Source organism: Alternaria hordeiaustralica, assembly GCF_023758085.1.
Source record: "Alternaria hordeiaustralica strain BMP 2776 chromosome Unknown scaffold_1, whole genome shotgun sequence".
Taxonomy (NCBI): domain Eukaryota; kingdom Fungi; phylum Ascomycota; class Dothideomycetes; order Pleosporales; family Pleosporaceae; genus Alternaria; species Alternaria hordeiaustralica.
In genome coordinates this window covers 520,563-546,276 of record NW_026056773.1, presented here as the reverse complement: position 1 = coordinate 546,276, position 25,714 = coordinate 520,563, and the positions used below count along the sequence as shown (strand labels likewise).

The 25,714-nt window shown below is 54.2% G+C and overlaps 10 protein-coding genes across 10 annotated transcripts; 4 read left to right on the top strand and 6 right to left on the bottom strand.

Moving 5' to 3' along the window:
* Positions 1 to 760: 760 nt before the first annotated feature.
* Positions 761 to 1,730, top strand: J4E84_000193 (uncharacterized protein; the record flags this gene model as incomplete). The annotated part of the gene is made up of 2 exons (XM_049382836.1): positions 761 to 976; positions 1,131 to 1,730. The coding sequence occupies 2 exons, from the start codon at positions 761 to 763 to the stop codon at positions 1,728 to 1,730; spliced, it is 816 nt and encodes a 271-aa protein (XP_049248354.1).
* A 75-nt stretch (positions 1,731 to 1,805) lies between these two features.
* Positions 1,806 to 3,299, bottom strand: J4E84_000192 (uncharacterized protein; the record flags this gene model as incomplete). The annotated part of the gene is made up of 4 exons (XM_049382835.1): positions 1,806 to 1,923; positions 1,978 to 2,697; positions 2,752 to 3,228; positions 3,289 to 3,299. The coding sequence occupies 4 exons, from the start codon at positions 3,297 to 3,299 to the stop codon at positions 1,806 to 1,808; spliced, it is 1,326 nt and encodes a 441-aa protein (XP_049248353.1).
* Positions 3,300 to 4,538: 1,239 nt separating this feature from the next.
* Positions 4,539 to 6,215, bottom strand: J4E84_000191 (uncharacterized protein; the record flags this gene model as incomplete). The annotated part of the gene is made up of 2 exons (XM_049382834.1): positions 4,539 to 5,424; positions 5,479 to 6,215. The coding sequence occupies 2 exons, from the start codon at positions 6,213 to 6,215 to the stop codon at positions 4,539 to 4,541; spliced, it is 1,623 nt and encodes a 540-aa protein (XP_049248352.1).
* A 461-nt stretch (positions 6,216 to 6,676) lies between these two features.
* J4E84_000190 (uncharacterized protein) lies at positions 6,677 to 8,948 on the bottom strand (the record flags this gene model as incomplete). Its single annotated transcript, XM_049382833.1, has 3 exons — positions 6,677 to 8,210; positions 8,267 to 8,746; positions 8,794 to 8,948. The coding sequence occupies 3 exons, from the start codon at positions 8,946 to 8,948 to the stop codon at positions 6,677 to 6,679; spliced, it is 2,169 nt and encodes a 722-aa protein (XP_049248351.1).
* A 590-nt stretch (positions 8,949 to 9,538) lies between these two features.
* Positions 9,539 to 11,933, bottom strand: J4E84_000189 (uncharacterized protein; the record flags this gene model as incomplete). The annotated part of the gene is made up of 2 exons (XM_049382832.1): positions 9,539 to 11,353; positions 11,700 to 11,933. 2 exons carry the CDS (start codon positions 11,931 to 11,933, stop codon positions 9,539 to 9,541), a joined length of 2,049 nt encoding a protein of 682 aa, XP_049248350.1.
* A 395-nt stretch (positions 11,934 to 12,328) lies between these two features.
* Positions 12,329 to 14,003, top strand: J4E84_000188 (uncharacterized protein; the record flags this gene model as incomplete). The annotated part of the gene is made up of 2 exons (XM_049382831.1): positions 12,329 to 12,831; positions 12,881 to 14,003. The coding sequence occupies 2 exons, from the start codon at positions 12,329 to 12,331 to the stop codon at positions 14,001 to 14,003; spliced, it is 1,626 nt and encodes a 541-aa protein (XP_049248349.1).
* Positions 14,004 to 14,197: 194 nt separating this feature from the next.
* Positions 14,198 to 14,791, bottom strand: J4E84_000187 (uncharacterized protein; the record flags this gene model as incomplete). Its single annotated transcript, XM_049382830.1, has 2 exons — positions 14,198 to 14,736; positions 14,788 to 14,791. 2 exons carry the CDS (start codon positions 14,789 to 14,791, stop codon positions 14,198 to 14,200), a joined length of 543 nt encoding a protein of 180 aa, XP_049248348.1.
* A 4,946-nt stretch (positions 14,792 to 19,737) lies between these two features.
* Positions 19,738 to 22,704, top strand: J4E84_000186 (uncharacterized protein; the record flags this gene model as incomplete). The annotated part of the gene is made up of 2 exons (XM_049382829.1): positions 19,738 to 21,532; positions 21,581 to 22,704. The coding sequence occupies 2 exons, from the start codon at positions 19,738 to 19,740 to the stop codon at positions 22,702 to 22,704; spliced, it is 2,919 nt and encodes a 972-aa protein (XP_049248347.1).
* Positions 22,705 to 23,589: 885 nt separating this feature from the next.
* Positions 23,590 to 25,077, top strand: J4E84_000185 (uncharacterized protein; the record flags this gene model as incomplete). Its single annotated transcript, XM_049382828.1, has 1 exon — positions 23,590 to 25,077. The coding sequence occupies one exon, from the start codon at positions 23,590 to 23,592 to the stop codon at positions 25,075 to 25,077; it is 1,488 nt and encodes a 495-aa protein (XP_049248346.1).
* Positions 25,078 to 25,225: 148 nt separating this feature from the next.
* Positions 25,226 to 25,701, bottom strand: J4E84_000184 (uncharacterized protein; the record flags this gene model as incomplete). The annotated part of the gene is made up of 2 exons (XM_049382827.1): positions 25,226 to 25,506; positions 25,587 to 25,701. 2 exons carry the CDS (start codon positions 25,699 to 25,701, stop codon positions 25,226 to 25,228), a joined length of 396 nt encoding a protein of 131 aa, XP_049248345.1.
* Between the last annotated feature and the right edge of the window lie 13 nt (positions 25,702 to 25,714).

The following is a 25,714-nucleotide window of genomic DNA, read 5'->3' as shown; positions in this document are numbered from 1 at the left end:
GGGTAGCAGAGGAGTTTGGTTGAGCAAGCAGAGCCTTCGCCAGTGCCATAGTCAGATTTAAGGAAAACATTATCGCTGATAGCGCGTGAATAATCCTGCGTTGGTAGGGGCTGAGCAGGTTTGTCTATCATGTACCCTGCGTTTGCGCTGGCTACCAAGCGTCCAAGTACGGCGCACGGGTGGTGAAGGGGGCCTGGAAGCGGCGCTGTTCAACAATCTGCGCGGATGACGTCAGCGTTCAGCTTTCATCCCGCGGACTCCAGGGCTTCAATGGGGCGAAGACACGTCGCCGGAGTGTGAACGAAGGACGACGACAATCGCGGTAACATTAGCGCGATACCACCCGCGGCTACCCACCTGGGCAGGTAGTATGTAGTGTCTCTAGGATGCATGCGGACATTTGCGGAAAGATCGTCGCTGTTGCGACAGCCGCGGCGGAATCTAAACAGGTCTCTGCAGCCTACATCAGGATTGAATAGGTAGACAAGATCATCCAATAACAACGTAACTTTCCGACTTCAGAATTCGTGCACCATGTTTCTTTCACCCAGTTGTAGCAGTCATGCGATCTCGTTTTGGCGGGGAGGGAAAGCCCTGAAGGCGCGATGGAGCTAGCCCAGACCAGGGAAGGCGCACTCTACCTAGATACAATGTGTGAGGGTGCAGCCTTACCTGCGTACTTCTGACCTCTCACCCATAACTTATACATTGTTTGCGACATCGATATTCAACTTCTACAGTATCTAACAAGCGCACTAAAATGGTCCTGTCAGACGCCTCAAAGGCTGACCAAACTGCGACCGCTGGCAAGAGCCAACTCATCGTCCGCTTCTACGACCCCGATGTACGCGCCAAGGACGCCCTCGGTCGGCAACTCGATGAGATACTGGCATGGTCAGACAGCAGACTGGAAGCGTCCCATAACTATGTTCAGATGCTCTTTCCGCTTCCAGAGGGTTCTCCATACAACAGTGAAGTAAGCCTTCCCATTTACTGATGTCGTACCCGGGAGGTATTCGCTATAGTTGAAATCAACATATATCTAGGCACAGCTTCGCGGATACCTCCAGGGTACACCGACAATGCAACGATATCTTCAATCACGTGGGCAGCATATTAACCATCAACAGGCTCCAGTCGTCAACCTCGAAGTGATGCAAGCATTCCGTTCGCGAAGTGAGCTACGGCAGAACCTACGACGAAGCTTCGAGCGCATGCTCAGCTTCTACGGCTTCATGGTATCCAACAAGTCAGAAGCGGAGTCGAAACAAGGCGAATCGTCTGAAACAGCCTCTTTCCCACCAGGCTCCCACACCAATGTCTCTGCATCAAACCCCCTTCCATACCACATCGTCCGCACACCAGATTATCGCAAGAAGTTCGCCAACTGGGCCATCAGGTTCGACCACAATCATCTTCGCATCACGCGTATCCTCCGGTGTCTCCGCGTTCTAGGCCTACAGACTGAGTGCACAACCTTCTTTGATGCGCTCGAACGCACATTCGAAGACCCGCAGATCAACATTAGTGATAGGAGTATGGGTTATTGGCGGCTGGCTGTTACGCGTCCTTTGTATCTGGCTCCTGACGACTCCAAGTGCAAATGGCTGTTGAGCTGGGAGAAGGAACAGGAGGATCTGAAGCAGGTCGATGAGGAGAAGTTGGAGAATGAGCGGGATGAGGAGCAGAAGAGGAAGTCGGTCAAGGTTGGTGATGACGTGGAGGATTGAGTTGTCTCACGCTTGATGGGAACGGGGTAGGCTGGAGTACACTGTCCATGGTCTTGCTCTGAATAGACTATGAATCTACATAACCATGATGAAATCCGGGTCACGGTCATCGCCTCTGCCCTCAAACTCAGCATACTTCCCACTCGCCTTATCCTTGTTGATCTTCCGCACCCACAAAACATTCGCAGCAATCCTATCGACACGTTAGTAAAGAGTCTCAACCAAAGGTCAGATCTCATCAACTTACAGAACCCAAGCCGCGCAAAGCAGTCCCAACATGATGCTATGACTCTTGTGAAAATGATTCTCCTTTTCGCTCTTCGGATACACGAAGCTGGCCACAAACCCACCTGCATTCGCAATCGCGAGCTGCAAGGCAGAGGTTGTCGCGCGCTTGTAGTGGCCAGCGGAGTTGTTGCTGTTCCAAGAGAGGATGCACGGTACAGTTGCGTACATGCCGGTTGCCATGAGGAAAGTCATGCCGTATTGGACTTTGGGGTTGGTGGATGAGCTGATGACGCCGTAGCCGATGATGGCAACGGGTAGGGTACATAGCATGATGGGGCCACGTAGGGCAAGACGATCGGATAGGAGAGCGACTGCTACAGTAAAGACTGATGCCACGGCGTAAGGGATTACGGTCCAGAGCTGTGCCTCGTTGGGGTCCTTGGCGAAGCCGTTGTTGATGATGGTAGGGAGGAAGAGACCGAAGCTGTACAGTCCGCTCAAGATGGCGAAGTATGCCAATGCAGTGAGCCAGACTTGGACGTTGAATACTCCGCGCTTGACTTCTGCCCAGTCGAATCGCTCGTGGGATGCGCTTTGCTCGCCGAGCCGGAACCGAGCGTGCTCCTTTTCGTCGGGGGTGAGGAATTTGGCTGATTCGATGGAGTTGGGTAGGAAGAGCGCGGAGCATACGCCGACGAGTACGGTCAGGAGGCCCTCCACAATGAAGATCCACCGCCAACTATTTGTACAGTTAGTCATGTGTTGTCGTTGGAAGCGGGGGGCTGTCTCTTACCCTTCAAGACCTCCAGCAGGTCCGATCGCGTTGAGTCCACGGGCCAGCAGACCACCGAAAGCACCCGATAGGGACGCTGCTGTATAGAATATACCGATGCGCAAAGCCAACTCTTGTCTGCGGTAGAAGCCAGTAAGGTAGAGTACCATGCCCGGCAACAAGCCACCCTCAGCACAACCAAGCAGTGCGCGAACGGTAACGAATGACGCGAAGTTGGTGACGAAACCAAGGCACATTGTCAGGATCCCCCACACCGCCGTCAAGAGTGGCAGCCAGATCTTAGGCGACATCTTCTTGAGCACTAGGTTCGACGGGAGCTCACTGGCGATGTACGTGGCGTAGAAGACGCACAGGCCGATTGAGTATTGGTGGTCGTTGATGTTGATGTCCTTCTCCAGACCCAAGATCTTCGCGTTGCCTACATTCGTACGGTCGATGAAGGAGCACAGGAAGAGGAGGGCGAGAACGGGTAGGATGCTGTGCCTGTCAGCGCCATGCTTCTAAATGAATGTAGTAGCTCGGGGAAGTTAAACATACCGGACATCCATCTTAAACAACAGCGTCTTCGCTGCTTTCCCATCCCCACCAAACCCCGCCTCCAACCGCTCACTCCCACTCCCATTCTCGAATTTCTCATCGTGCATCTTATCCAGGCTCATATTGAACAACCTCAGAAACCCCAATTGGTACAAGCAGAGAAAACAGAATCTGGAACGCAGCTCAAGAAAAGCGTTGACAAGAAACCCCGAGTGCGCGACCGACGAGCTTACTTATTCCCCCTCCCTCCTCAACGGGCTCCCGGTAGCGCCATGTACACCGCAACCACCGCCGCCCCCCGAACTGCCCAAAAACGGCGCTACCCATGCTGACCCCATGGGGGCGGGCGCAAGGGTTGCGGCACAATCGGGATTATCTGTCGTGCGATTGGCGGAGTTGTGCTGCCGACGAGTGAAGGGCTACCCCGACTGCACCAAGCTTATGCTTGAACCATGCCAAACCATGCATAGCGCTCTTAAGGCAGACAAGCGATCGGCAGGCTTGACATCAGCGTTACTGACTCGGGCGTTAGCTGTACGAGCTGCGGATGTTGTTCTGTTTCCGAAGGCTTTTGTAATCCGACGTGGATTAGATAAGAGAGGAGTCGCGGATAGCAGCTCGGATGAGTGTAGCCATGTAGGTATGACATGGCGGGTTTTGTGGTTTGTTGATGAATGCGCGTGTGGAGGGCTGATCGCGGATCGGCGGTACCAAGCTTTTCGTTGTGCCCAGGTGCTGGATGGTGCGTGGACCAAGCAGTGCGAAGCCTTTCAGCCGCCCACTTGGACAGCTTGGCTGCCCCCGAAATTCGGTATGCCAACTCGACGATACCTCCCAGGCACCGCTCTCGTGGGAGATCGTCAACGGTTTTGTTGCATGCCCAGGTGCGATGGAAATATAGTCTGAAGCTTCTTTTCTGTTATCGCAACGTCCTGTTTTGGAAATTGCGCGTGCAGCGATGCATGCGCTGTTATCGGAAGCGACCAAAAGAACCAAGCTTGTACTTTGGGTAACCGACGATCTGGCTATCGCGATCGCGATGCTTTGTTTTTCTGTTTGGGTCATGAGACATCTGTTGGATGATCAAACTGCCTGCAACGATCAAAATGACGCGTAAAACGGTCAATTCTTTTAGCTTTGTCGTATGGTTCGCGTTTCCTCACAATTGCATCACGACGCAAGATAGGCTGTATATGGAAATTGACAACGATCATCACTTGGGTATGCTACGCCAAAACTACACAAAATGTCTACTCCATGGTCTTAAGATCAGGCGCAACCTCAAAGCTAGCATCTGTCTTTGCCTTGACATCCTCGACGCTCACACCAGGCGCAGTCTCGGTAAGCGTCAAAGTACCACGCTTCCGGTTGACCTCAAATACACACATGTCTGTAATGATAGTGCTGACGCACTTGGCTCCCGTCAACGGCAGCTTGCATTCCTGAACAATCTTGCTTGATCCGTCCTTTGCGACGTGCTCAGTAGCGACCACTACCTTGGTAGCTTCTGGGTTGCTGACGAGATCCATTGCGCCGCCCATGCCCTTGAATACCTTTCCGGGTACCATGTAGTTTGCTAGGTCACCAGAGGCGCTGACTTGGAGAGCGCCTAGGATAGAGACATCGACGTGACCTCCACGGATCATGCCGAATGACTCTGCAGAGTCGAATGTTGAGGCGCCAGGCAGGAGTGTGACTGTCTCCTTACCGGCGTTGATGATATCTGGGTCGAGCTCCTCTTCGGTCGGGTAGGGACCCATGCCCAGGATACCGTTCTCGGATTGTAGCCACACCTTCACACCGTCAGGCACGAAAGACGCTGCTGCCGTTGGAATGCCGACACCCAAGTTGACGTAGTATCCTTGCTTCAGCTCCTTCGCTGCTCGGCGCGCGATTCGGTCGCGACGCTCTGCAGCCTCGTTCTTGGATGATGCATCTGAGGAGGCCGCAGGTTTCCGGAGCTTCTTGATCTCGACGTTCTTGGGAGCTGTGGATGGAACGATGCGGTCGACGAAGATGCCGGGGAGGTCGATGTCGTTCGCGTCAAAGGTACCGATTGGGACGATCTCTTCGGCTTCGACAATGGTGAGGCGGGCCGCTTTGGCCATGATGGGACCGAAGGCTTTGGTGGTATATCTACAGTCGTTGTCAGAAACGATGCTCGAAGCACCAGAGAGAATGGAATCTTACCTGAAGACACAGTTGCCGGCCTCGTCGGCCTTGTGCGCTCGAATTATCGCAACGTCGCCGGTCAAAGCAGTCTCCATGAGGAACTTCTTGCCATTGAACTCTCTGACCTCCCTCTTCTGACCGAAGCCAACAGCCTTTCCGTCCTTATCAAACTTTGCGGGGATCTCTCCATCTTGTAGTAACGTGTTGACAGCGGTGGGCGTGTAAAATGCTGGGATGCCCGCACCGCCAGCTCTTATCCTCTCCGCAAGCGTACCCTGTGGACAAAGCTCAATCTCGATATCACCGCCCAAATATTGCTTCTCCAATGCCTTGTTGTTTCCCAGAAAGCTTATGATGAGCTTCTTGACTTGTCCACTTTTTGTAAGTAGCGCTAAGCCTCCTACGTCCTCAATTCCAGCATTGTTGGAGACGGCTGTCAAGGAGTGTAGCGACTGCGAGCCGCGCTTCTTCATCGCTCCGATGAGCGTGTCTGCAACACCGCATAATCCAAAGCCCGCACTCAAGACTGTGGACCCCGGTTGTACGTCTGCGACCGCTTCATCTGCATCTTTGAAAAGCTTCGATTTAGAGCGGTCGATCATGGGAGCGCTTTGACTGATGCTTCGCAGTTGACCGGTGAATCGCCATCGCGGCGGGAGTCGTGCGGCTCGTAGTTGTGTGGGGAGAGGTCGTTGTGAACATAACCGCGCTGGCAGAGCTGCGAGCAGCCGGTACGACGAAGGTAATGAATCCATTGTGACGCGCGTGAACAAAAGCAGTAGAACAGTGAAGTTAAATCATCAGTTAAGGAGACTCAAGAAGCACCGACTCTGGGAGTATGGGCAAAGCTTTTGCGACTGTTGTCCGAAGGAACGCCATCGGACGCGTGCGTGGACCGCGCAACAGCTCTAACGTCATACATTTGACATCCATCGGCGTCATTTCAACTACCGAAGATGGAGCGACTTTCGAGCTTGGTGCGGGGCTTCATCTGCCGCGGAATCACATGAGGTTTAGCTTCTGGCGATTTCCGAGGTCGCGCCCCTCTCTCAGTTCCTTCGCGCTTGGCGACGCGTCCCGTCTCCATCCGCTGCATCACGCGCCGACGCGAGGTTCTGGGCAGCGGGAGATGGCTTTGCCTGTCTCGGATCCCTTCAGAGTTCCTGAGAAGCCCATAAAAATAACGAGAGCTCGTTAAACTGGATCGCGCACTCCTTTACGGGAAGTTGAAGTCCGGCAGATTCATCCAATCTGTCCACAATGGGTTGCTATCGTTCCACGGAAGATCCAGTAGCGCTGTGGAGAACAGATCCGAGTTCGTTACAGTCTCGTTGACTTCATTGTACGACATGGCTGAGAAGTCTAGTGTATCCGGCCAGTAGCTGGATATAGGATCTGGCCCCATCGTATGGTTCTCAGGCATCGCATCATTCACTTTGTATGACGGCGATAGAAGATCTGGTATGGCCATCGACGGCGGTGCAGGATCGTGGGCTGGCAATTGTGGTAGCCTCTCAATCTCCGGCGCCTGCTTGACGAGAACTCGTAAGAAGCGGCCGTAGACGACCGACGCCCCGTTCCGGTGGATGGGTGTGCTGCCTATACGCTCAAGAACTGTTGCGGTGTCTTCAATAAGATGTCGAACGCTTGGAGCAAGGCTCTTCTGCTTTCCGCCGGCTTCCGGCACGGGTGCACTCAAAGCGAGCGCTATACTTGCAGCGAAGCAAATCATCGTGACGGTGTTGTTCGGCATCGATTTGAGACGTGACTCGCCTTGGATCGCCGCACGCATAACGTTGAGTGCGGAGGATAGTGCAGACTTTCGGAAAGAACGCTTGACTTCTGGAGGTGCGCTGGGGTGGTTGAGGAGCATTGAGTAGGTTGAAAGCCGCGTGTGTGTAACAAGGATCTCGACATATGGAGGTAGCGTTTTGCTCTCCGGATCAGCGATTACAGAGGGCCAGGCGCGAGACCAGCTGTCGAAGAAGCTCTCGATAGACCCGTCGATCTCCTGAGCGACCTTCGTCCCTATTTCGGCGAGACGATAGTTGTCACAGCGCGTGCGCACCTCAGCAAAGAGGTCGTCAAGATCGCGGCGGAGGACTGCCATTGACACTAGCGGGCCATCCTGAGCATCAGCCCATCTATGGTCGTGCCACTTGTCGCAATATTGGATCAGGCATGTCTTAGGGACGCAGTAGCTGCGCCCGCGGGCTAGGCAGACTCCACGCTCCAAGACAAAAAGAGAAACCCATACTCTTTCTCTGCGGCGAAGAAGCCGCTGGCCCCATTCCGAATTTGGGTCGACATCTTCGAAGCCGTCCATCGCCAGTGCTTTTCTTGCGTGAAGACATTCGGACTTCGGTATCTGTCTGACAAGCTCCTGATCGAACGATGTCGATGGTGTTATCACTTTGTCTAGCATAAGATCTAACGCGATAGAAAGCGCTGTAGCTAAATAGAGGCTCGTATCGTCGTCGCTCGCATGCGACCCTGGAGGCATCCAAGGAATACTGACCATGAAAGCTAACACGATTTCAACAGATCTGTACTTTCGGGTGATGACTTGCTCGGCGAGAAATCTGCGGTGCAACAGTAGTCTCTTCGCTAGCGCCGAAGTTTCCGGCAGGAAAATGGCGGTCATAGCTAGCAGGGTGGTGAACAAGAAGGCAGAGCGGTTTCGAACGAATGGCAGCGTATGTACCAACGGGTCGAGTCCCCAACGTGTATGTGCTAGTTTCTTGTGGAAGCTAGGTCCTGCAAGTTAATATGATGTGTCAAGATTGAGGTCTGAGGCAAGACTTACTACTGTAGAAGCATCTCAGCTTCATCCTTGGTCACAAGCCCAACATCAATCGGATCCAAGCCGGATCCCTGATCAAGATGTGCTTTCATTGGCAGGAAAAAGTGGTGAACGTCGAGAAAAGCGCTCTGCTGGCTACCATTGAATCTGTCTTCAGGGCTGGCGGTACTTTGGTTGTATGACTGTGGTGTTGCAATCCGCAGATCCGAGGCCCGGGCGAGCAGCTGGAGTGGGTTCTCGACATCTTCAACAGCGAGTTGATCGTCGCTTGAAGTACCAACAAGATTACTCGCTGATATGTGAGGATGCACCTCTGAGGCAGGAGATGTGTTTGGGTTTTGATTGGAGTCTTCGTCCCCTTGCGCCTCGTTCAGGAGCTGCTGCAGTTGCTGCAGCGTACTCTGACTCGTAGCTGCATCCGATTTTCTCTTTTTGATGGCTTCCTCAACCTGGTATATCGCCTTCTCTAGGCCCGATCGTTTGCTATAAAACAGTCAGTCCAGTCCTTGCCCTCATGTCTCACCGCTTACTTCTTCACGCCCTTTTGCCGACCAATGTGAAATTCGGGAATTATGCATTCAATCCCGACGTTCTGGCAACGCTCGCATATTGGCGCGCCTTCTTCGCGCCGACACTTGATTTTGCTTTTGCGGCAATTCAGACATGCCGCTTGTTTGGCGTTCATGCTTTGACGCTTCTCTATGTTGCGCGACGATATACAGCTGTTCCTCTGCCTGGACTGGAAGCCGCCGGCATAGTGTGGTTAACCGTATGTGGTCTCCAGCGTCGGATATGTAAAGCAAGCACGGCCTGTACGCTGGGCTCCGAAAAGAATGTTTCCAAGACCCGATCCTGTGATGCGATGTTAGGCAAAAAGGAAAGAAGATGGAGGTGCCGGGGAGCTGCTCGGTGCATCAATCCACGTGTGGAGGTGAGCTAGCTGGTTGTGCGCTAGTATGGACCCTTGTCTTGAACATGGCAGGCGCGCCCCGGGTCAGACATTCGCAATATTCTGCACCGCCGCCGACAGAGGTTGTCCATACCGGAACATGATTTGAAATAAGATATAGTCGGACCGAAGGTATGGCAGACTCTACACGTACTATGGCTCGCTGCTGGCGAGCGTATACAAGACTGATGTGGCACCGAAATTTGGTAGGTAGCACCGGATGAGACATATTCCAGGGTGCAATGTGAATGAAATATGTATTGACGTCATGCAAGGGTATCTGTCTGAGCATTGCTACTTCCGTGTAATGATGTCGCTTTATAAAATCATGAAGAAGGACCCGGAGCAGTAGCCTCTGCCTCTGTCGCTGCCCTCTCCTTGCCCTTGGTGCCTACACTTGCATTCGACTCATCTTGTGGCTCGTGATCGGCCTCGGTCTTCTTTTCATCTCTCTGCTCGCGCTCTGCTTGGGCCTCTTCTTCTCTTCTTCTCGCCTCTTCCTCCTGGCGTTCCCTCTCTTCTCGAGCTGCCACCCTTTCGAGTCTCTCCCTCTCCTCTTGCGCGTGGACCATACGCTCTCCAACACCAGGAAACAAGCTGGCAACAAACAGCGCAAAAGCGCGTTCGACTGTACGCATGCTGTCCCTGAGCCATCCGAATCTCTGATCTCTCCTCTGCTGCAGTATTCTCCTCGCAGCTTCCTCGGGTGATAGGTTACCTCGATGTTGCGTTTGGCGCTGATTGTTGGGCTGAGCCACGCGTTCGGCCAAGGCTCCGACAGGGAGAAGAGCCTCGAAGTGACGACGAACAAGGTTAAACTGCTCTTGAAACATGCCGGCTTGTGCTAGGTAAACCACACCTGCGACGATACCAAGCATGATGGGTCTATAGAGGCCACCACCTCCTGAGAAGAAGTAAACGAATGCTGCCAGCTTGAAGATCAGCCACATATGCCCAGCGACGTTGACCATGCGATCGTTCTCTTCTGGTTGGTTTACGTTTACGTTCGCGTTTTGATTCTGATTTTGGTTCTGATTCTGATCTTGATTCTGGTTTTGATTTTGATTCTGGTTTTGGTTTTGGTTTTGATTCTGGATCCAGTCCCGACGTTGGGTCTGGCTCATGTTGGCTAGTTGCCTGTGCAGCTCAAGGTTAGGGGGCGGATTCCCCCGTGCTATCTGCTGTCCAAGGCCATTGAGGAGCTGTCTGTTCTGAGCAAATTGGGTCGTAAAACTCTGAAATGGAAGTGTCGAGACTATGGGGGCAGTGGTGTATGTGCCTTGCTGGTCGAATAGAACGCCAACCGGGCCCTGAGGGCTTGATAAGAGAAACAACTCCGTTGGCGCATCTGTAGGCATTGCCTGTGTAGTGTTCTGTGTCCGTGGTTGAGATGTAGTAGGCACAGCTGGAGTCATTATCGGAGCGCCTGGTATTGTGCTAGAGGAAGGTCCGAGAATCGGAGTGTTGATGGCTGTGGACATGCTTGATCGACTGGGGCTTCCGCCTTGTTGACGATCGAGTATGATGTTCAACTCTAGTGCGTCCACTCTGATCTCGGTTACTGAGCGTCTCAGCGCTACCACCTCGGGTTCTGTAGGGAGAAGGGCGAGGGCCCGCTCGACAACGTTCAAGTTCTGGTTGATGGTATTCAGGTGTTGGCGGACGTGATCGATTCGCCAAACCGGTATGTTCAGGGGAGAGGTGTTTGAAAGCGAAAGTCGATCAGTCTGTGTCTCTGATGGACGCGCAGGCTGCAGCAAGGTTCGCACGTTATCCATCTCGCGTTGTGCCTCCTGGAAGATTGTCTGGATGCGTGGCAACAAGCGCTGGGTGCTGTCGTGGCCCATTGAGGGAATAACGCCTGGCGGGACCGGTGGACGACCAAAAGCTAGCGGTGGAGCAAGACCGAATGCAGGAACGGGTTGTCGAATCTGCGCAGGTATATTGACCTGGTTGTATGTGACTGTCCATCGCGCCCCGTTGGGACCCACGCCTTCGCGTCGTAATGGTTGGTCGCCATTTCCAGGGAGATTGGGCAGTCCTTGAGCGACATCCGCGGGTCTCTGTGCGTCTGGTCCTGGCTGCTGAGATGTCGAGTCTGGGGTCTGCTCGTTGTTCTGCTGTCCCTGTTGCGCCATGGCCTGCGTGAACTGTTGTTGTAGTTGCGGGGGAAGAGGCAGAGGGATAGGGACCGCGTTCGCTTGGCCCGGGATATGATGGTGATGCGGTGGTAGTGGTGGGAGCGAGTGCGGTCGAGCCTGTGGCAGCGCGCGGAATGGGTTCGTCTGCAGAGGGTTTGCGGGTACAGCCGGGGCTTGCGCAGGGTGGAAAGGGTTCGGGACAGTCGCGGATCGTGGCGTAGGTGACGTTGAAGGGTTCCCAGTAGTCGGAAGCTCCCGCAGAACCAAGTGGAGGCTCTGGTCCTTGTTCTCACGTAGCTGTATTCACCATCAGCTTACGTTTACCACACGTGGTTGGCGACCCTACATTGTCCACGCCAAACACATTGCTCAGTGTGTCGGCATCATTGGCCACTACTCTGCCGCGATAGATGAGGCGCATGCGCTCTGGGGCAGGCTTCGAGGGCGTGGCATCCTGTATGCGGCTCCGGAGCTCTTTGACCGTGGTGGAAGCGGGGACGTCTGCGAGGTTCACACCACCCTCAAAGTCAGACGAGGGTGAAAGGATCTTAAGGTTGACTGTCTGCGCTTCTTCCGCCATGGCCGCTGTGTGTAGTGAGGGACTATGGTGCGAGGTGAAGAGTGCAGGTGGAAGTCGGGAAGTGACGACGTGTCCGAATTAGAGCCTGGTATCAGCTTAGGACCACGGTCGCGCCTGCCATCTGCTATGAAGTCCAGGCGGTTAATCTGAGCGTCAGTGCCGCCTCGCCTTTGGATGTTTCGAGAAGCTTGACCTGTGCACGCGATGCATTGAACTGTCCATGTCCAGCGGTAGACGCCGTTGCGCGCTAGAGCCCCGTCGCCGATGGATACGTCATTGGTCAACCGAGGAAGTTGATTTTCCCACCACGCGACGCCATAGCCGTCATCTCGTCGCTGGGGAATTGGCCGTCTTCCCGCACTGCAATATTCGAGACCGATGCATACAACATAGCCATGGCGTCTTCCTGTTCGCGCCAGCTCATGCGAGCCCCTCTCCGCCCGCGATTCCAAACGCCCGCACACCGACAGGCGCGCTTCTCCGTCCCGTCTCGCACCTTCTCCTCCACGCGCGCAACATATGAGCAGAACTTCCACAGGAAAGAGTCCTTCAGGTCACGGCTTAACTCCGCACTCAAGAACACCAAGATAAAATGGGAGCCAATACCAATTGCACTCGGCGTCGGCTTCCTCGGCGCATTCCAGCTCTATCGCATACAACGGAGGGAGAAGCATACCGAGGCTGAGAGGCAGAATGGCGAGGAAGGTGCAGTGGACAACCAGGGCCGACCGAAGAAGCGCGAGAGGATACGGCCGAGCGGGCCATGGACGGTCCAGGTCATGTCCACGCTACCTCTAAAGGCCCTCTCGCGGGTTTGGGGACGTTTCAACGAAATCGACATTCCATACTACCTTCGCGTACCCGGCTTCAAGCTCTACTCTTGGATCTTTGGTGTCAAGTCAGCAACCATCAGCCTAGTAGTAGCGTCCAATGCTAATAAGTCACAGCCTCTCCGAAGTCTCTGAGCCCGACCTCCATGTCTACCCCAATCTCGCTGCTTTCTTCTACCGCACCCTAAAACCCGGAGTCCGCCCTCTCGACCCTAACCCCAACGCCGTCCTCTCTCCCGCCGACGGCAAAGTCATCCAATTCGGCACCATCGAGCACGGCGAAGTCGAACAAGTCAAAGGCGTGACCTACAGCTTAGATGCGCTTCTAGGCTCCACCAAGCCCAGCACACCCGCCCAAAACGTCGCAAACTCTCAGGTCGTCACAAGCGAGCATGAGAAGACCGCGAAGGACGAAGAGGATACTGTCCGCGCAGACGAGGAATTCGCAAACGTGAACGGCATCTCGTATACCTTGCCCAACCTGTTCTCAGGACCATGGCCAAAGGGCGGAAAGCCATCTGAAATGCCCACGGATCAGTCCACTGCACCGGCTGCTTCATCAGAAGCCGAGGTACGCGCCGAGATGGCCTTGAGCGAAGCTGAGCGCCCGTGGTGGGCACCCGCATCCAACAAGACACCTACCGCACTCTACTACTGTGTCGTATACCTCGCGCCTGGCGACTACCACCGTTTCCACTCTCCGGTATCATGGGTCGTTGAATCGCGCCGTCACTTCGCCGGTGAATTATACAGTGTATCTCCATACCTACAACGCACCATGCCCGGTCTTTTCACACTGAACGAGCGAGTTGTCCTGCTCGGTCGCTGGCGCTGGGGTTTCTTCTCCTACACACCCGTTGGCGCAACCAATGTCGGATCTATTAAAATCAACTTCGATCGCGAACTCCGCACCAACAGCCTCACCACCGACACGGCCGCTGACCGTGCCGCAGAAGAAGCTGCAGCGAGGGGAGAACCCTACTCCGGTTTCGCCGAGGCCTCCTACACATCCGCTAGTCGCGTGTTGGGAGGTTATTCTCTCAAGCGCGGAGAAGAGATGGGTGGATTCCAGCTAGGAAGTACCATTGTGCTAGTCTTTGAGGCGCCAAAGGGCATAAGACCCAGTCTCGACGAGGGCTTCACTGGTATGGAGAGGAAGGGTGGGTTCAAGTGGAACATTGAACAAGGAATGAAGGTTAAGGTTGGAGAGGCTTTGGGATATGTAGAGGAGACCCAGTAATAGTCCACTCACTTTACTCATGCATGTACAGCAAATGATACCATCTAGTAACTTCCATTTTGTCTCCGTGACGCCTGTGCGTGGAAGCGATCATTGTTTCCTCTGAACAAGAACAAGTGCGTCTCATTTCATCTGCTTCCCTTTGATACCCTTGTTCTTCACATCCTGTTCCTTTTCTCCCATCCTGCTTGTTTTCAGCCCTGCCGCTTTACGGACGCGGCAACGAACAACACTACAGCTAACCCAAACCGGAGAATTTTTCCCTCGATTAAAATTGATGCAACCTCGGCCAGTAAGAAGCCCATAACCTTGAAGGAAACAGATGCTCCCTCAGGAAACAAGAGTGCCAGAATGACCAGGATCATGAGGAAGCAGACGGTGAACTCGCGGTCACTGGTATAATCACGGCGCTTTACTCTGGAATGAGGCGCACGATGTTTGACAGAGACGGTGGGCGGCTTCACCCGGCTGGATGCGCCGTTTTTGGACTTGATCTTGATGTAGGTGGTGTGAGTGTGACCTTGATCGGAGTCGGAGTCGTCGTTGTCGCTGTTGCCGTTGCCGTTGTTGTTGTCGTCGTCATCGTCGTCGCCGCCGCCGCAGATGTCCTTGTACAAATCGCCGCAGCCAAAGTCAACCCAACCGTCGTCGGACCCCGTGCTCGAGGGGGTATCGTCCGTGGAGTAGTCGGTTTCGCCATCGGAGGCGTTCATAGCCGTTGGGAGTGGTCGTTCTGCTGGGAGGTTAGGAAAGAGCGTTTCAGTGGTGTTAGTGGGCAACATACTCATGGCAGCGTGGTAGATGGCAGTGTATGTATTTGATTCTTGCGCAGTCAGCAATAGGTGGCAGGCGTAGTTGAGCGGTGGTAGAAGAGAGCTAGCGGAACGAATAAATAGTGAGCAGGCGGCAACGTGAAGAGGAAAGAGCGCCTGGATCAGATCTAAACGCAACTTCCTGGACTGCGAGATCACCTGAACTGTCGGATGAGACTGAGTACATGTTTCGAGTCCATGCATATACAGCAAATAATACCATCTAGTAAATTCGATTTCGTCTGTCTCGATCCAAACGCTTGGAAGCACGCCATGGGCGTTGAAGCGATCTGCATTTGAACCTGAACAAATCCAACTCATCTCCATTTCTTGCCTCTGGTGCCTTTGTGCTTTGTGTCCTATCGTTTCTGTCCCTTTATGCTTGTTTCCAGCCTTCCGCCTCATGATCTCTCATCACCTCCTGAACAAGAACGCTAATACAAGATGGAACAAAATTTTGCAGCTAATTTTGAGCAGGAAAATAGCTGTCTTGAGCAAAATCAATGCAGTCTTGACCAGCAGGAAGCCCATGAGTTTGACCGAGGAGATTGTTGCCTCGGGTAAGAGCAATGTTACCAGGATTAAGGCCGTTATGGAGACTAAACAGACCATGAACAGGGCAAGTCTGCGGCAGGTTACTTTGTAGTTCTGCAAATAATGCTCGTGAGATATGGCGGGCGGATTGGATGGGACGGATGCGATCTTGTTGAACTTGCTGGACTTGTAGGTGTTGTGTCGGCCGTAGAAGTGATTGTATGGATCGATATCATCGTCGTCGTCGAAGTCGAAGTCGCCGTAATCATAGTCGTAGAAGCTGTCGAGGCCGTCGTCATACTCCGCCTCACTATCGAAGTCGTCCATAGTGAATGAGAGCGACTGTTCTGCAAGAATGTCAGAACGAAGACTATCAGACATACTGTAGGGTAACAGACCTTGCGGCGTAGGAGATGGCAGTGTAGATGCCGTGATTGTTGCGCAGCTGGTAGTGGATGGAAGAAGTCTTTGCGCGAAGGTAGACGAGAGCTAGCTTAACAGAAAAGAGCGGGCGGCCGTAAAAGTGAAAGTGAAAGAGCACCTGGGCCAGGTCTCGCGGGGCTCGAACGCGGATTCCGGGTTGAGTAAGCGAGATGGTGAAGGTGACACAGAACCAGGACTAGGTCTGGAGACACCTGAACTTGAACTACTGCCGTACAGGGCCACGCGAGTTATCAATTGAGATCGAGTAAATTATTTCAATTCCTTATAGGAGGATTCACATGACGAAGCACGTCTAGCATAACCTTATCGCACTATGTCTTCGTGAAACTCTAAACACTCTTCATTGTTCGATCCTACGTCTCAACCTCCTCTGTTCCGGCACTGCTGCTGGCTACAAGGCTCTCTTTATCAGTGACATTTGTCCGGACATTGATCTATCCAGCCCGTGAGTCTACTTCAATCAACCAACCACCACCCATCATCCTCCCCCTCCCCCTCCCACGACCTCTCCATCCGCATCAACAACCTCAAAGTTATTAACCTTCTCACCACTACCCTCATCACTAACCTTCCCCCTATACATCTGCGCCCCAACCACCATCCCGCAGATCGCAAGCACGAGAAGCACTCCCCAAACCATGTAAATGAACAACACCTTCTTCCTCCTGTACTCCCGTTCCTTCTCCGCGTCTGCAACAGGAGTCTCTGGTGTGTGTCCATGCGGAAGGTGGCCGAGCTCGATGTCATCGGGGTGGGCGGGGGCGCGCTTGAAGAGGCGGGAGATGAGGGTTCCGTTTTGTGCGGGTTGGGGGCGCGGTGGGAGACTGTCTGGGAAGGGCGAGGTTGGGGAGGTGGGTGAGGTGGGTTCTGGGACGGGGTGGATGACGATGAGGGGTGGGGAGGTTGGTGGTGAGGGTGGTGTTGATATTTCTTGATGCGCTTTTGACGGTGAACAAGGTGGGTATGGTAGTGACTCGGGGATTGACGGAAGTTGGGGTGACGTCTCGTGTGCTGACGGCGCTTCCGCTGTTCTTGGGTAGAGTAACGTGGATAATGGGCGGCGTGGCTGTTCTGATGACTCCATCGTGGCAGTCTGAGGCGGAGGTAGGTCGGTGGTTGATATCTTCATGACTTGGGTGTAATCGCTGGAGATGTCTGCCCTTAAGTCAACTTCGGTCGTGTGATGTGGTGTGGTGAGAAGAACGGGTAGAAAACAGGTGCCTGTTAGGCGCAATACGGCCAGTGAGCGCACAGACTCGAAGTAGAAGTGAAGGTAAGATTACTTTGAGATTAGTATTGTGTGATGCAACTGACACTTCTACGGAAGTACTTCTCGAATTCGTCTTCCGTTCCGTTTTGAGCGTCCATTGATCGATGTCAATAATCAGTCCCCAAACTTAAGTAGCCGTATCCAGCCAACTTCCCCACGCTTGAGACGACTCCTCTCCTTCATCGTAATGATATCCTAGCCCTTATTGACAGCTCTCGTGCTCTGCCCATTCGTCCTCCCATTCCACTTCACCAATGATCTCACCGCTGTCGATGAGCGAGGTAGACCTGCAACGACAGCATCTTCCAAAACTTTCACGGTCCAGAGGTCGAAATGTGTCGTAAGCCTTTGCCTCCTGCGAAGTCAATCCAGCCATACGGAGATGCAAACGCTGGTCAATGTGCGGGAATGAGCCATCTGTAGGGCAGCTCGCGGCATGTATGGCTGATTCATTTCTAAGTGACCAGTAGAAGCAATTCCGCAGGCACTGCATTCTGAAATTGTCTGTCGATGCGTCGGCTGTGTCTCGGTCGAGGAACGCATTGCGTATGGCTACGTGGACGGGTCGAGATCTGGGTTCGTTTCCTGGGCGCAACTCAGGTGCTGCTACGCGCCAGTCTAGGAGACGGCTTTTGTTTGTCCAATAGGTTGTGTTTGCGTATGACAATCGAGTCACCACATCAACCATGGCGAAACTGCCCAGAGAGATACTGTTGACGATAATCTGTGCTGGTAATTTGCTGATGGCTCGTAACTTTGGATGTAGCACTTCACCAGCTTCTAGATGGATCTTTTGACTGGTACCGAGGATCGCTAGGCCGGGGACCTTCTTGGAAACTATCTTCATGGAGTATACAGGCCATTTCGAGGAGGGAGTCTGGAAATGTGCTCCCTTTTCGAGAAAACGCTCAGGTAAGTGAGTAGAGTGATAGTGAGAGTTGTTGAACCAGAAAGCAAAGTCGTTCGTTCGAACGACGTGATGTACCGTCTTGACCGGGAGAAATTTGTAGACCATCAAGCGCAGTTCTGTCGGTAGATCGAGAAACCGGAACACCTGTTGATCGGCCATGGTCGAGAGAGAAGGTTGGAGAAATCTGTAGTTTGTATTGAAGTGGTCGTAGTCAGGACAACGCTCGTAAAGTTTCAGTGGAGAAGTTTCGGGCAATGGAATTGAGAATTGCGCAATCCCATTACGTAGTGATTGAAAGTTCACTTAATCGTAGTCAAAGTTTGCCTATAGACGCTTTGTGCGAGATCACAAGGCTACAGTGTGGTTGTCATTCAGTGGTAGCGCGATGATCCGTGACGACGAGCTGCCTACAACTTCCGCAACCCATACGGTACCGACATGAGAATCTGATTTTGTTGAGAAGTATTGCGGTAATAACCAGATCGCTCGCGTGCGAATATCGGGGTTCGCTTTACCCATGGTCTGAGTAAGCTCCTAGCATACCCTCTTGCGAGACGATTCGGCATTGCATCAATACTAGAAGTACGATCGAGAAGAGAAGCGCGTAACAATTTCTCATACAGAGATCGTTCCTGGCAGCGCCGCACTTACGCATACAGTAGTCCCCACGCACCTCCAAGGAGGCGTGCATAACCGCCTCACCGGCATACGTTCGCGTCATTTGTTGTCCGGTCAATGCCGGTGAGGTGTCGGAGAGACCGACAATTGAGTTTGGCTATATTGCGTGCATGAAGTGGCTGATGGTCAGCTTTTCGAGACCCCAGCCTTGTGTTGAGATTTGTGTGAAAGTGGTGTAACGTGGAAGCTTAGGAAACCTTACACAGGCATCAGAACCGAAACGATAGGCAAGCTAGTCTAACGCGGCTAGCACATGTCAGACGCCAAAAATAGCCCCATGACATTTTTCGGAGCTGAGGGAACATGAGCGAGATAATGCACATCCGCTCGCTTTGAGATAGTCCGCGATGGTGATGATGCAATCTGCCACTCTAGGCATTGAGCTCTTCGAACACGTCGCAAATGTCACGATGGCACAAGAAAAGCAAAACATTCAGTGTACAATAATGAGACGCGATATGTATAGTTTGCATACCCCAGGCGATACGCAGGGGCGGCTGCAGCTTCAGGCACGTTGAGCAGAGGAGGGCTGGCAACGCCGCCTAGACTAACAGCTGCTGTCCCCACTTGGCGTTCTTGTTTGCAGGTTCCATCCGCCGGGCTATGGGCACAGTGTATGTATCTGGATCCAGCGACGTTTGCTGTCGTCTCCTTGTGTGACTGGGACGCGGGAGTGCAGGCACAGAACGGGAAAGACGAAACGTCGATTGCGCCTTGGAAGCCTTGAACAGCAGAAAGGCGTTAGAGGCAGCCTGCAGGGAATTGGCAATAGCAGCACTGCCACGGCTCGCGATATCAGCAACTTGGTCCGGTGTTAGCTGCACCGGGACTGGTCTTGCCTTCTCCATGTCATTCCATTAGTTCCGCATACCTGCACGTGCGGCGGCTTGGGCTGATCACCTACGCCGTGCATCTATGTAGCTCGATGCATTGTACTTGAGGAAAGCTGTCCAACCGCGCGATGCAGTCTTACCCGGGTATAGTCTATGGTTGCTCAGTCTTATTTTATTATTAGCTGAGCGCGTCGTCTCCGCCCCGCCATCGACAACCTGCTCTGAGGCGGAGCTTGAAGCTGTCAACACTGCGATGCCTAACTTTCCATGGACCAAGTCGAATCGGTCGCACCAATCTGTCGACATTTCCTCGTCAGGGCAGCATTCGCCCGTACCACCTGGTAAGGAAGCATTTGGGCGCCCAATCGCCGGCGCCGCTGACGGGCAAGCGCTGGCAGTGAACGAGCACGTCGCCGCGCAGCGATACCATACTTCAGACAGCCAGCAGGCGCCTGTACAGGCTCAGCAGCCTCCTGTGCAACAACAGCAGGTCTCGGCGGGCGCTCCGCTACAGGGCCAATATAGAGAACAGTTTCCTCAGCGCACGACGAGTCACAGGTTGAGTGCCCATCTCCCTCTGGGTCAGTCGTCGCCGTCGCAGGTCTACCAGCAACAACCCGGCCCCGCGCCAGCGTCTGGTGCTGAATCGCCTCATCGCGGCCCCTATCAGCCCCAGCCTGCGCCTTCTGCATACACGCCAGAAGCCAAGAAGCCATCGCTGCGCAGTCGCATTGCAGCCGGAGTCAAAGGGCACAAAGACCAGGAAGCCAAAGCACAGAAGAACGGCCTGGGCAGACGACAGTCAGTCCGGAAGAGCGACCCCCGCGCGCAGGAGTATCAGGCGCAGGAAGAGAGCCGTGTGCAGCAGTGGCACCAGCACCAAGGGTCGACTTCCCATCTGCCCGCCTCGAACGAGCAGGACGAAGACAACCTCGATCCCTTCCTGCAGAAAGACGATACGCCCCAGGTACCGCCCAAGGACATCCAGTACCAACAGAGCCTGCCGCAGCCTCAGCAGTTTGCGCCGCAGCCGCGCCAGGAACAGCAGCAGTACAATCGGCCCCCACTTGACAGGGTAAGCACGGAGGGAAGCTATTCGACCCAAGGCGGGGTAGACCAATACAGCCCTGAGCAACACCAGGGCCAGGGTCTCCAGCAGCCACGGCACCAGCAACAGCAACAGCAGTACCAGAGCTACCAGCCTGCTGTCCAGCACCCACAAGCCTCGGGCGACTACCAGGCCTTCAACCCGCAAACCGTGCCAAGCCCTCTGCTCCAGAACGCTCAGCTGCACGGCCAAGGTGGCCCAGTCTCGCAAGACATCCAGCAAACGTACTACCTGTACCAGCAGCAGCAAGCTAAACTCCAGGCCCAGGGCCATTCCCCGCTAGACAACGCGCAGCAAAACACGCTCTATCCGCAGCAGTTTGCGTCGCAGCTTCAGCCGCATCAAGACCAGCAGCAACAGCCTCAACCTGGCCGGCCAGCCTCGCAGCAGCAGATCGACCTGCAGCCCCCACATACGTCTCGCCAGCATCCTCAGATCGCGCAAGAGGCCCAGTCGATCGAGTCGCAGCGCCGTCCCCCTTCGTCCCACCAGCTCGCCCCGCCGTCTCCCCTCCAGCCGCCGTCCCACCAGACCTACGACGCGCAGCATCCCCAGTCGTCCGATCTACTACCGACCAACATAACACCCCCACACGCGCACGACAGCATGGCGCCTAGTGCTCAGAGCAGTGCTAGGAACACCATCAGGAAAGCGAACGATGGCAGCCAACCACAGCCGGGCGCAACGTCGCGAGAGTCGTCCATGCTTTCACAGCCTCCCGCTCAAGGTCAGCCCCACGGTCAGCCGCCCGTGTCGCCGGGCCTGGCAACATTCGACGCTAACGTCGTTCCAACAGCTTCGCAAGGACAGCCATACCGCGGTGAGAAGCAGCCCCAGCAGGTCTCAGAAATGGGACGGGCAACGCCACCGCCGAGGACATCTGTCGCCGATATGTCAGAAGAGGAAATCGAGAAGCTACAAAAGGAGCACGATGTCTTGCGTGAGTACATTCTCTTTGGACGAGCCGATTGCATCTAACACAATACAGGCGAAAAGTACCAAAAGGTCAAGCGATACTTTTTCGAGCAGCAATCACAGGTCCATCAGCTACAGAACACCCTCGCAAACCAGCGTTTGTCTTTGTCTCGTACATCCTGGGATGACAGCGAATATGCAACACGCTTCAATCGATTGGACGGATTGATAGCACAGCTGTCCTTCTCAATTCGCAAAGACTGGAAGAGTATACCTACGTGGCTACACAAAGTGGTCAACAAGACAGCTGTCGAGACAGGCAAGCAAGAAATGACGGCTATCGGCCGCGCTGTCATCTCGCAGTGGCTGGTGGAGAACATATTCGAAAAGTACTTCCACCCAGACCTCGAGCCGGGCTTTTCGACGCAACTGCAGTCAATCGTCTCCAACATCCGCAAGTTCTCGCCGCCGTGTCATAGCGCCGAGGATGAAGACACGCTCGCTGCGAAGATTATCAACTGGCGGCTGGCCACACTAGAGGGCCTTGCCGACACTTTGAGAGCACCACAGGCCACAGCCAATCGCGAGGCGCTCACTGAAACACTTAACGAGAAGCTTATTGCGTTCCTCCAAATGCACTTGAATGACCCTGCGCCTCCAGATCTCAATGGAGGTGTGCCTATGATCATCGAACTCGCCATTAGCATCGCACAACATCTGCCCCTTGAAAGCCGTGAAGTACACATCGAGTACTTTTATCCTGATCATAGCATCGTTCCCGATTTCATGAAGATTGAGTCCGGCATCCCCGCGCTGACGGCACCCATCGTGGAGCGGGACGATGCCGACAGAGCTTCGATCAGAAGCATGGCTTCCAGACCCGACGACAACATGTCGTTGGCGGAACAAGAGCAAGCACAGCTACAGGGAAGCCAACCACCAAGAGAAGATAAGAAGCGCGGCATGTTCGGTTTTGGTGGGTCAAAGAAGCCGACGGCTTCTCCTGCTACTCTGGGCAAGCGGGAATCGTCGCTCGGTCAAGGTGGCAGCCAGCAAAGTCTTACGCAACATCCGCCGGGTAGCTCTGGTGGGCCAAAGGACGAAGCGCCGCCACCACGTGTGCGTATGGCCGCTGGTGTCTTTGTACAGATTCGCGGCAAGAGCATTTTGATCAAGGCGCCAGTGTACCAGACATGAGCGGCCCTGACGCGACAATGATAATGAAGATGGACGATTTGGATTGAGCGATCTAGCAAGCAAGCGTTTGGGTTATTTCCTTTTCCACTTCTACACAGTATGATTGGGTTCTGAGATTGGATCTACTGCATCTAAAGTATACCCAGGACGATTGATGGCGTGTTTTGGAGCGTTTGTTAGTCGACTTGGAGTGCATGCCGATACCCTCGTTGCTGTTACGGTTATGATTGGAATAAGAACAGGTTCCCCTGCACTAAGAAAGTTGCGCTTTCCGAGCGGCTTTGCGTGAGTGAACCTGTGGAATTCCGCTACTTGACCGCCCGCAGCACTGAGCTTCGAGGCCCGAAACCACGCTAATTGCGGCGTCTTTGGACTCCCATTGGCCTACATCCGCACCTGCCCTTGTTTACCGAATCCAAACATTCTCGTCGCATGCTTGATAAGACTGTTTTGACGATGGAAGACATCGTCGTAACCCCGCAATTCAAGTGTGAGCATGAACGTGAAGGTCCTAGCTTCGGCAGTCACTGATCAGTGCCAGCGACTAATGCCTCCGTCCCATCACCGACCGCGACACACGTCGCATGCCTCAATGGCGCGCGCTTGCAGATACGCTGTCTTACCACCCTGGAAATCGTGCGGAGTATAGCGATACCTTCAAGTCATGATCTTAGAAACTCGAGAATCGCCTGGTCAGCACCTACCCTACCGCCGCTGGCCTCGTCCACGTCGCGACCCTCACCCAACTCGACACCACCCCGTCGATCCTCATGCACCCCGCGGCCATGCTCGAACCGCGTCCTCATTTCCGACGACGATACAACGCGCGTATACGATCTTCGCGACGAAAAGTGGAACGCCGTGATAAGCAATGGCTCCGGCGGCATGGGCAAGAACGTACATGCCGAATTTGGCGCGAACGAGGATGAAGTCATTGTCTGGAGCGACTTCACCGCATGTGCCAAGATATGGTGTCTCAAGACTGGCAGGGCCGTAGAAATTCGCGACCCGAAATTTGTAGGCAAAGACGGAAAGGGATGGGGCTATCGGCCGGGCGAAGATACGGACTCGAGAGGTGGAAGACGAAGAGGCGGCGTCCTGGCACTGCTATGTCGTGCAGCAGGCGCCGATATTCTATTGCTTCTGGCTCCCGGTACATACAAGGTCATCAATCGCGTCGAGCTTACGACAAGCGATGCGGCAGGGCTGAGGTGGAGTCGCGACGGTCGCTGGCTGGCAGTCTGGGACGCAGCTTCTGCTGGCTACAAACTCCACATCTACACTGCCGACGGTCATTTATATCGCGCCATGACCCGCGAACCCTCAGACGACGTCAGCGAGTGGGATGTGGAGGGCTTAGGCATCAAGACGCTTGAATGGGTGCCTGGGAACGAATGCCTAGCTGTCGGTGGCTGGGACCGTCGCGTCCGTATCCTCTCTACACGGACCTTCGCCCCAGTTGTTTTCCTGGACCACACACCCGTCATCGATGTGCCCAGCGCACCCGTATACAGCGAACATGTCGATAGCCAGGGCAACCGCAGCTTCACAACCTCGCAGCAGCCCGTCACACCTCCAAAAGCAGCCTTGGAGAAGAACGAAACCGGTCTAATGAAGCAGGGTATCGGCATGTTGACATTCAACGCAGACGGCACGTTATGTGCCACACGCGACGATAGCACACCCTGTACAGTCTGGATCTGGGATCTAACCGTGCTCCGACCTCGGTGTATAATAATCCAATACAGTCCAGTTAAGAACCTGCTCTGGCACCCCACCGATCCAAACCGTCTGCTCATCCAGACGACCCAAGACGAACCCACCGTATACCTCTACACAGCCGCTACCTCTCACTCACCCTCATCCTCCACTTCTCATTCCACATCCGCCCACCAATCATCTTTCCAACATCCCCCAGCTATTCTCACCTTGTCTTCGCAAATTAGCAAACTAGCAGGTTCAGCACTACCCCGGTGGTCCACAACCTGGCTCTTCACCTCGCCAGATAAGAAACCCGCACTCGTATTCGGTCATCAACAGGCACACGTACTGGTGTGGCCTGAGGGCAAGGATAAGATCCTGCGCTTTGAGCGTGACGATGAGGATGAGCAGGAGGAGTCGGACGACAGTCTGTTCGATATACTTACTGGACGGACGCCGATACCTGAGTTGAGCGGGGACAGTAGGGAGGAGGAAAGGATGGAGGAAGATGAGTTTGGGGATAGTGTTGGGACGGTGCAGGGGCTCGATGATACGTTTAGAGGGAAAGGGGGGAGGGAAGATATACATGATGAGCGAGAAAGCGAAGAGCGGGAGCAGAGTCTGTACGAAGAGGGTGTCTTGGGCGAGAGCGGGATGAGCGAGATGTTCTAACACTCAAGCACTACACCTGTGGAAGTTTTGGCGCTCTCTAAGAAATATACCCGAACAATTCTCTACTAATAACACCATCTCGAACATAAAACCGTAATCCTCCCCTTCCCAACCCATCCCTCATCATCCTCCCACACCCCTTCATTTCCTATTTCTTCCCCCCCTCCTCGTCCTGGAACCCCCACCTCCCCGTCTGATCCAGACCCAGCGGATTCTGCCCCGTCTGCTCCTTCCCCGCAATACTCTCCGGCTTACTCTCATAGCTATCCTTGTTCTGGCCGCCCAGCAGCTCAGACTTTTCTTCTTCGTGGCCCATTAGGGGACCGAGTGCGGGACGCGTGGTGCCGCCGAGGGCGTTGCCGAGGGGGCCTGTTACGCCTTTTTCGAGGGGCGCGCCGAGGGGGCGGAGGGCTGTGCCGAGGACGTTGCCTGTAGGGGGTGTGGGTTAGAGGGGGTTTGGGGTGGGGTGAGAGGTGTGGTGGTGGTTTGGGTAGGGAGGAGAAACGTACCGATAGGGTCTCCGACCTTGCTCAAAAGACCTCCAGAGCCCTTCTTCTCTTCTTGCTCGTCATTCTGGGGCTCAGTCTGGATGTGCTGTTGCTGCGGTTCTTCCTTGTCTGACATGTTGATCGATTTC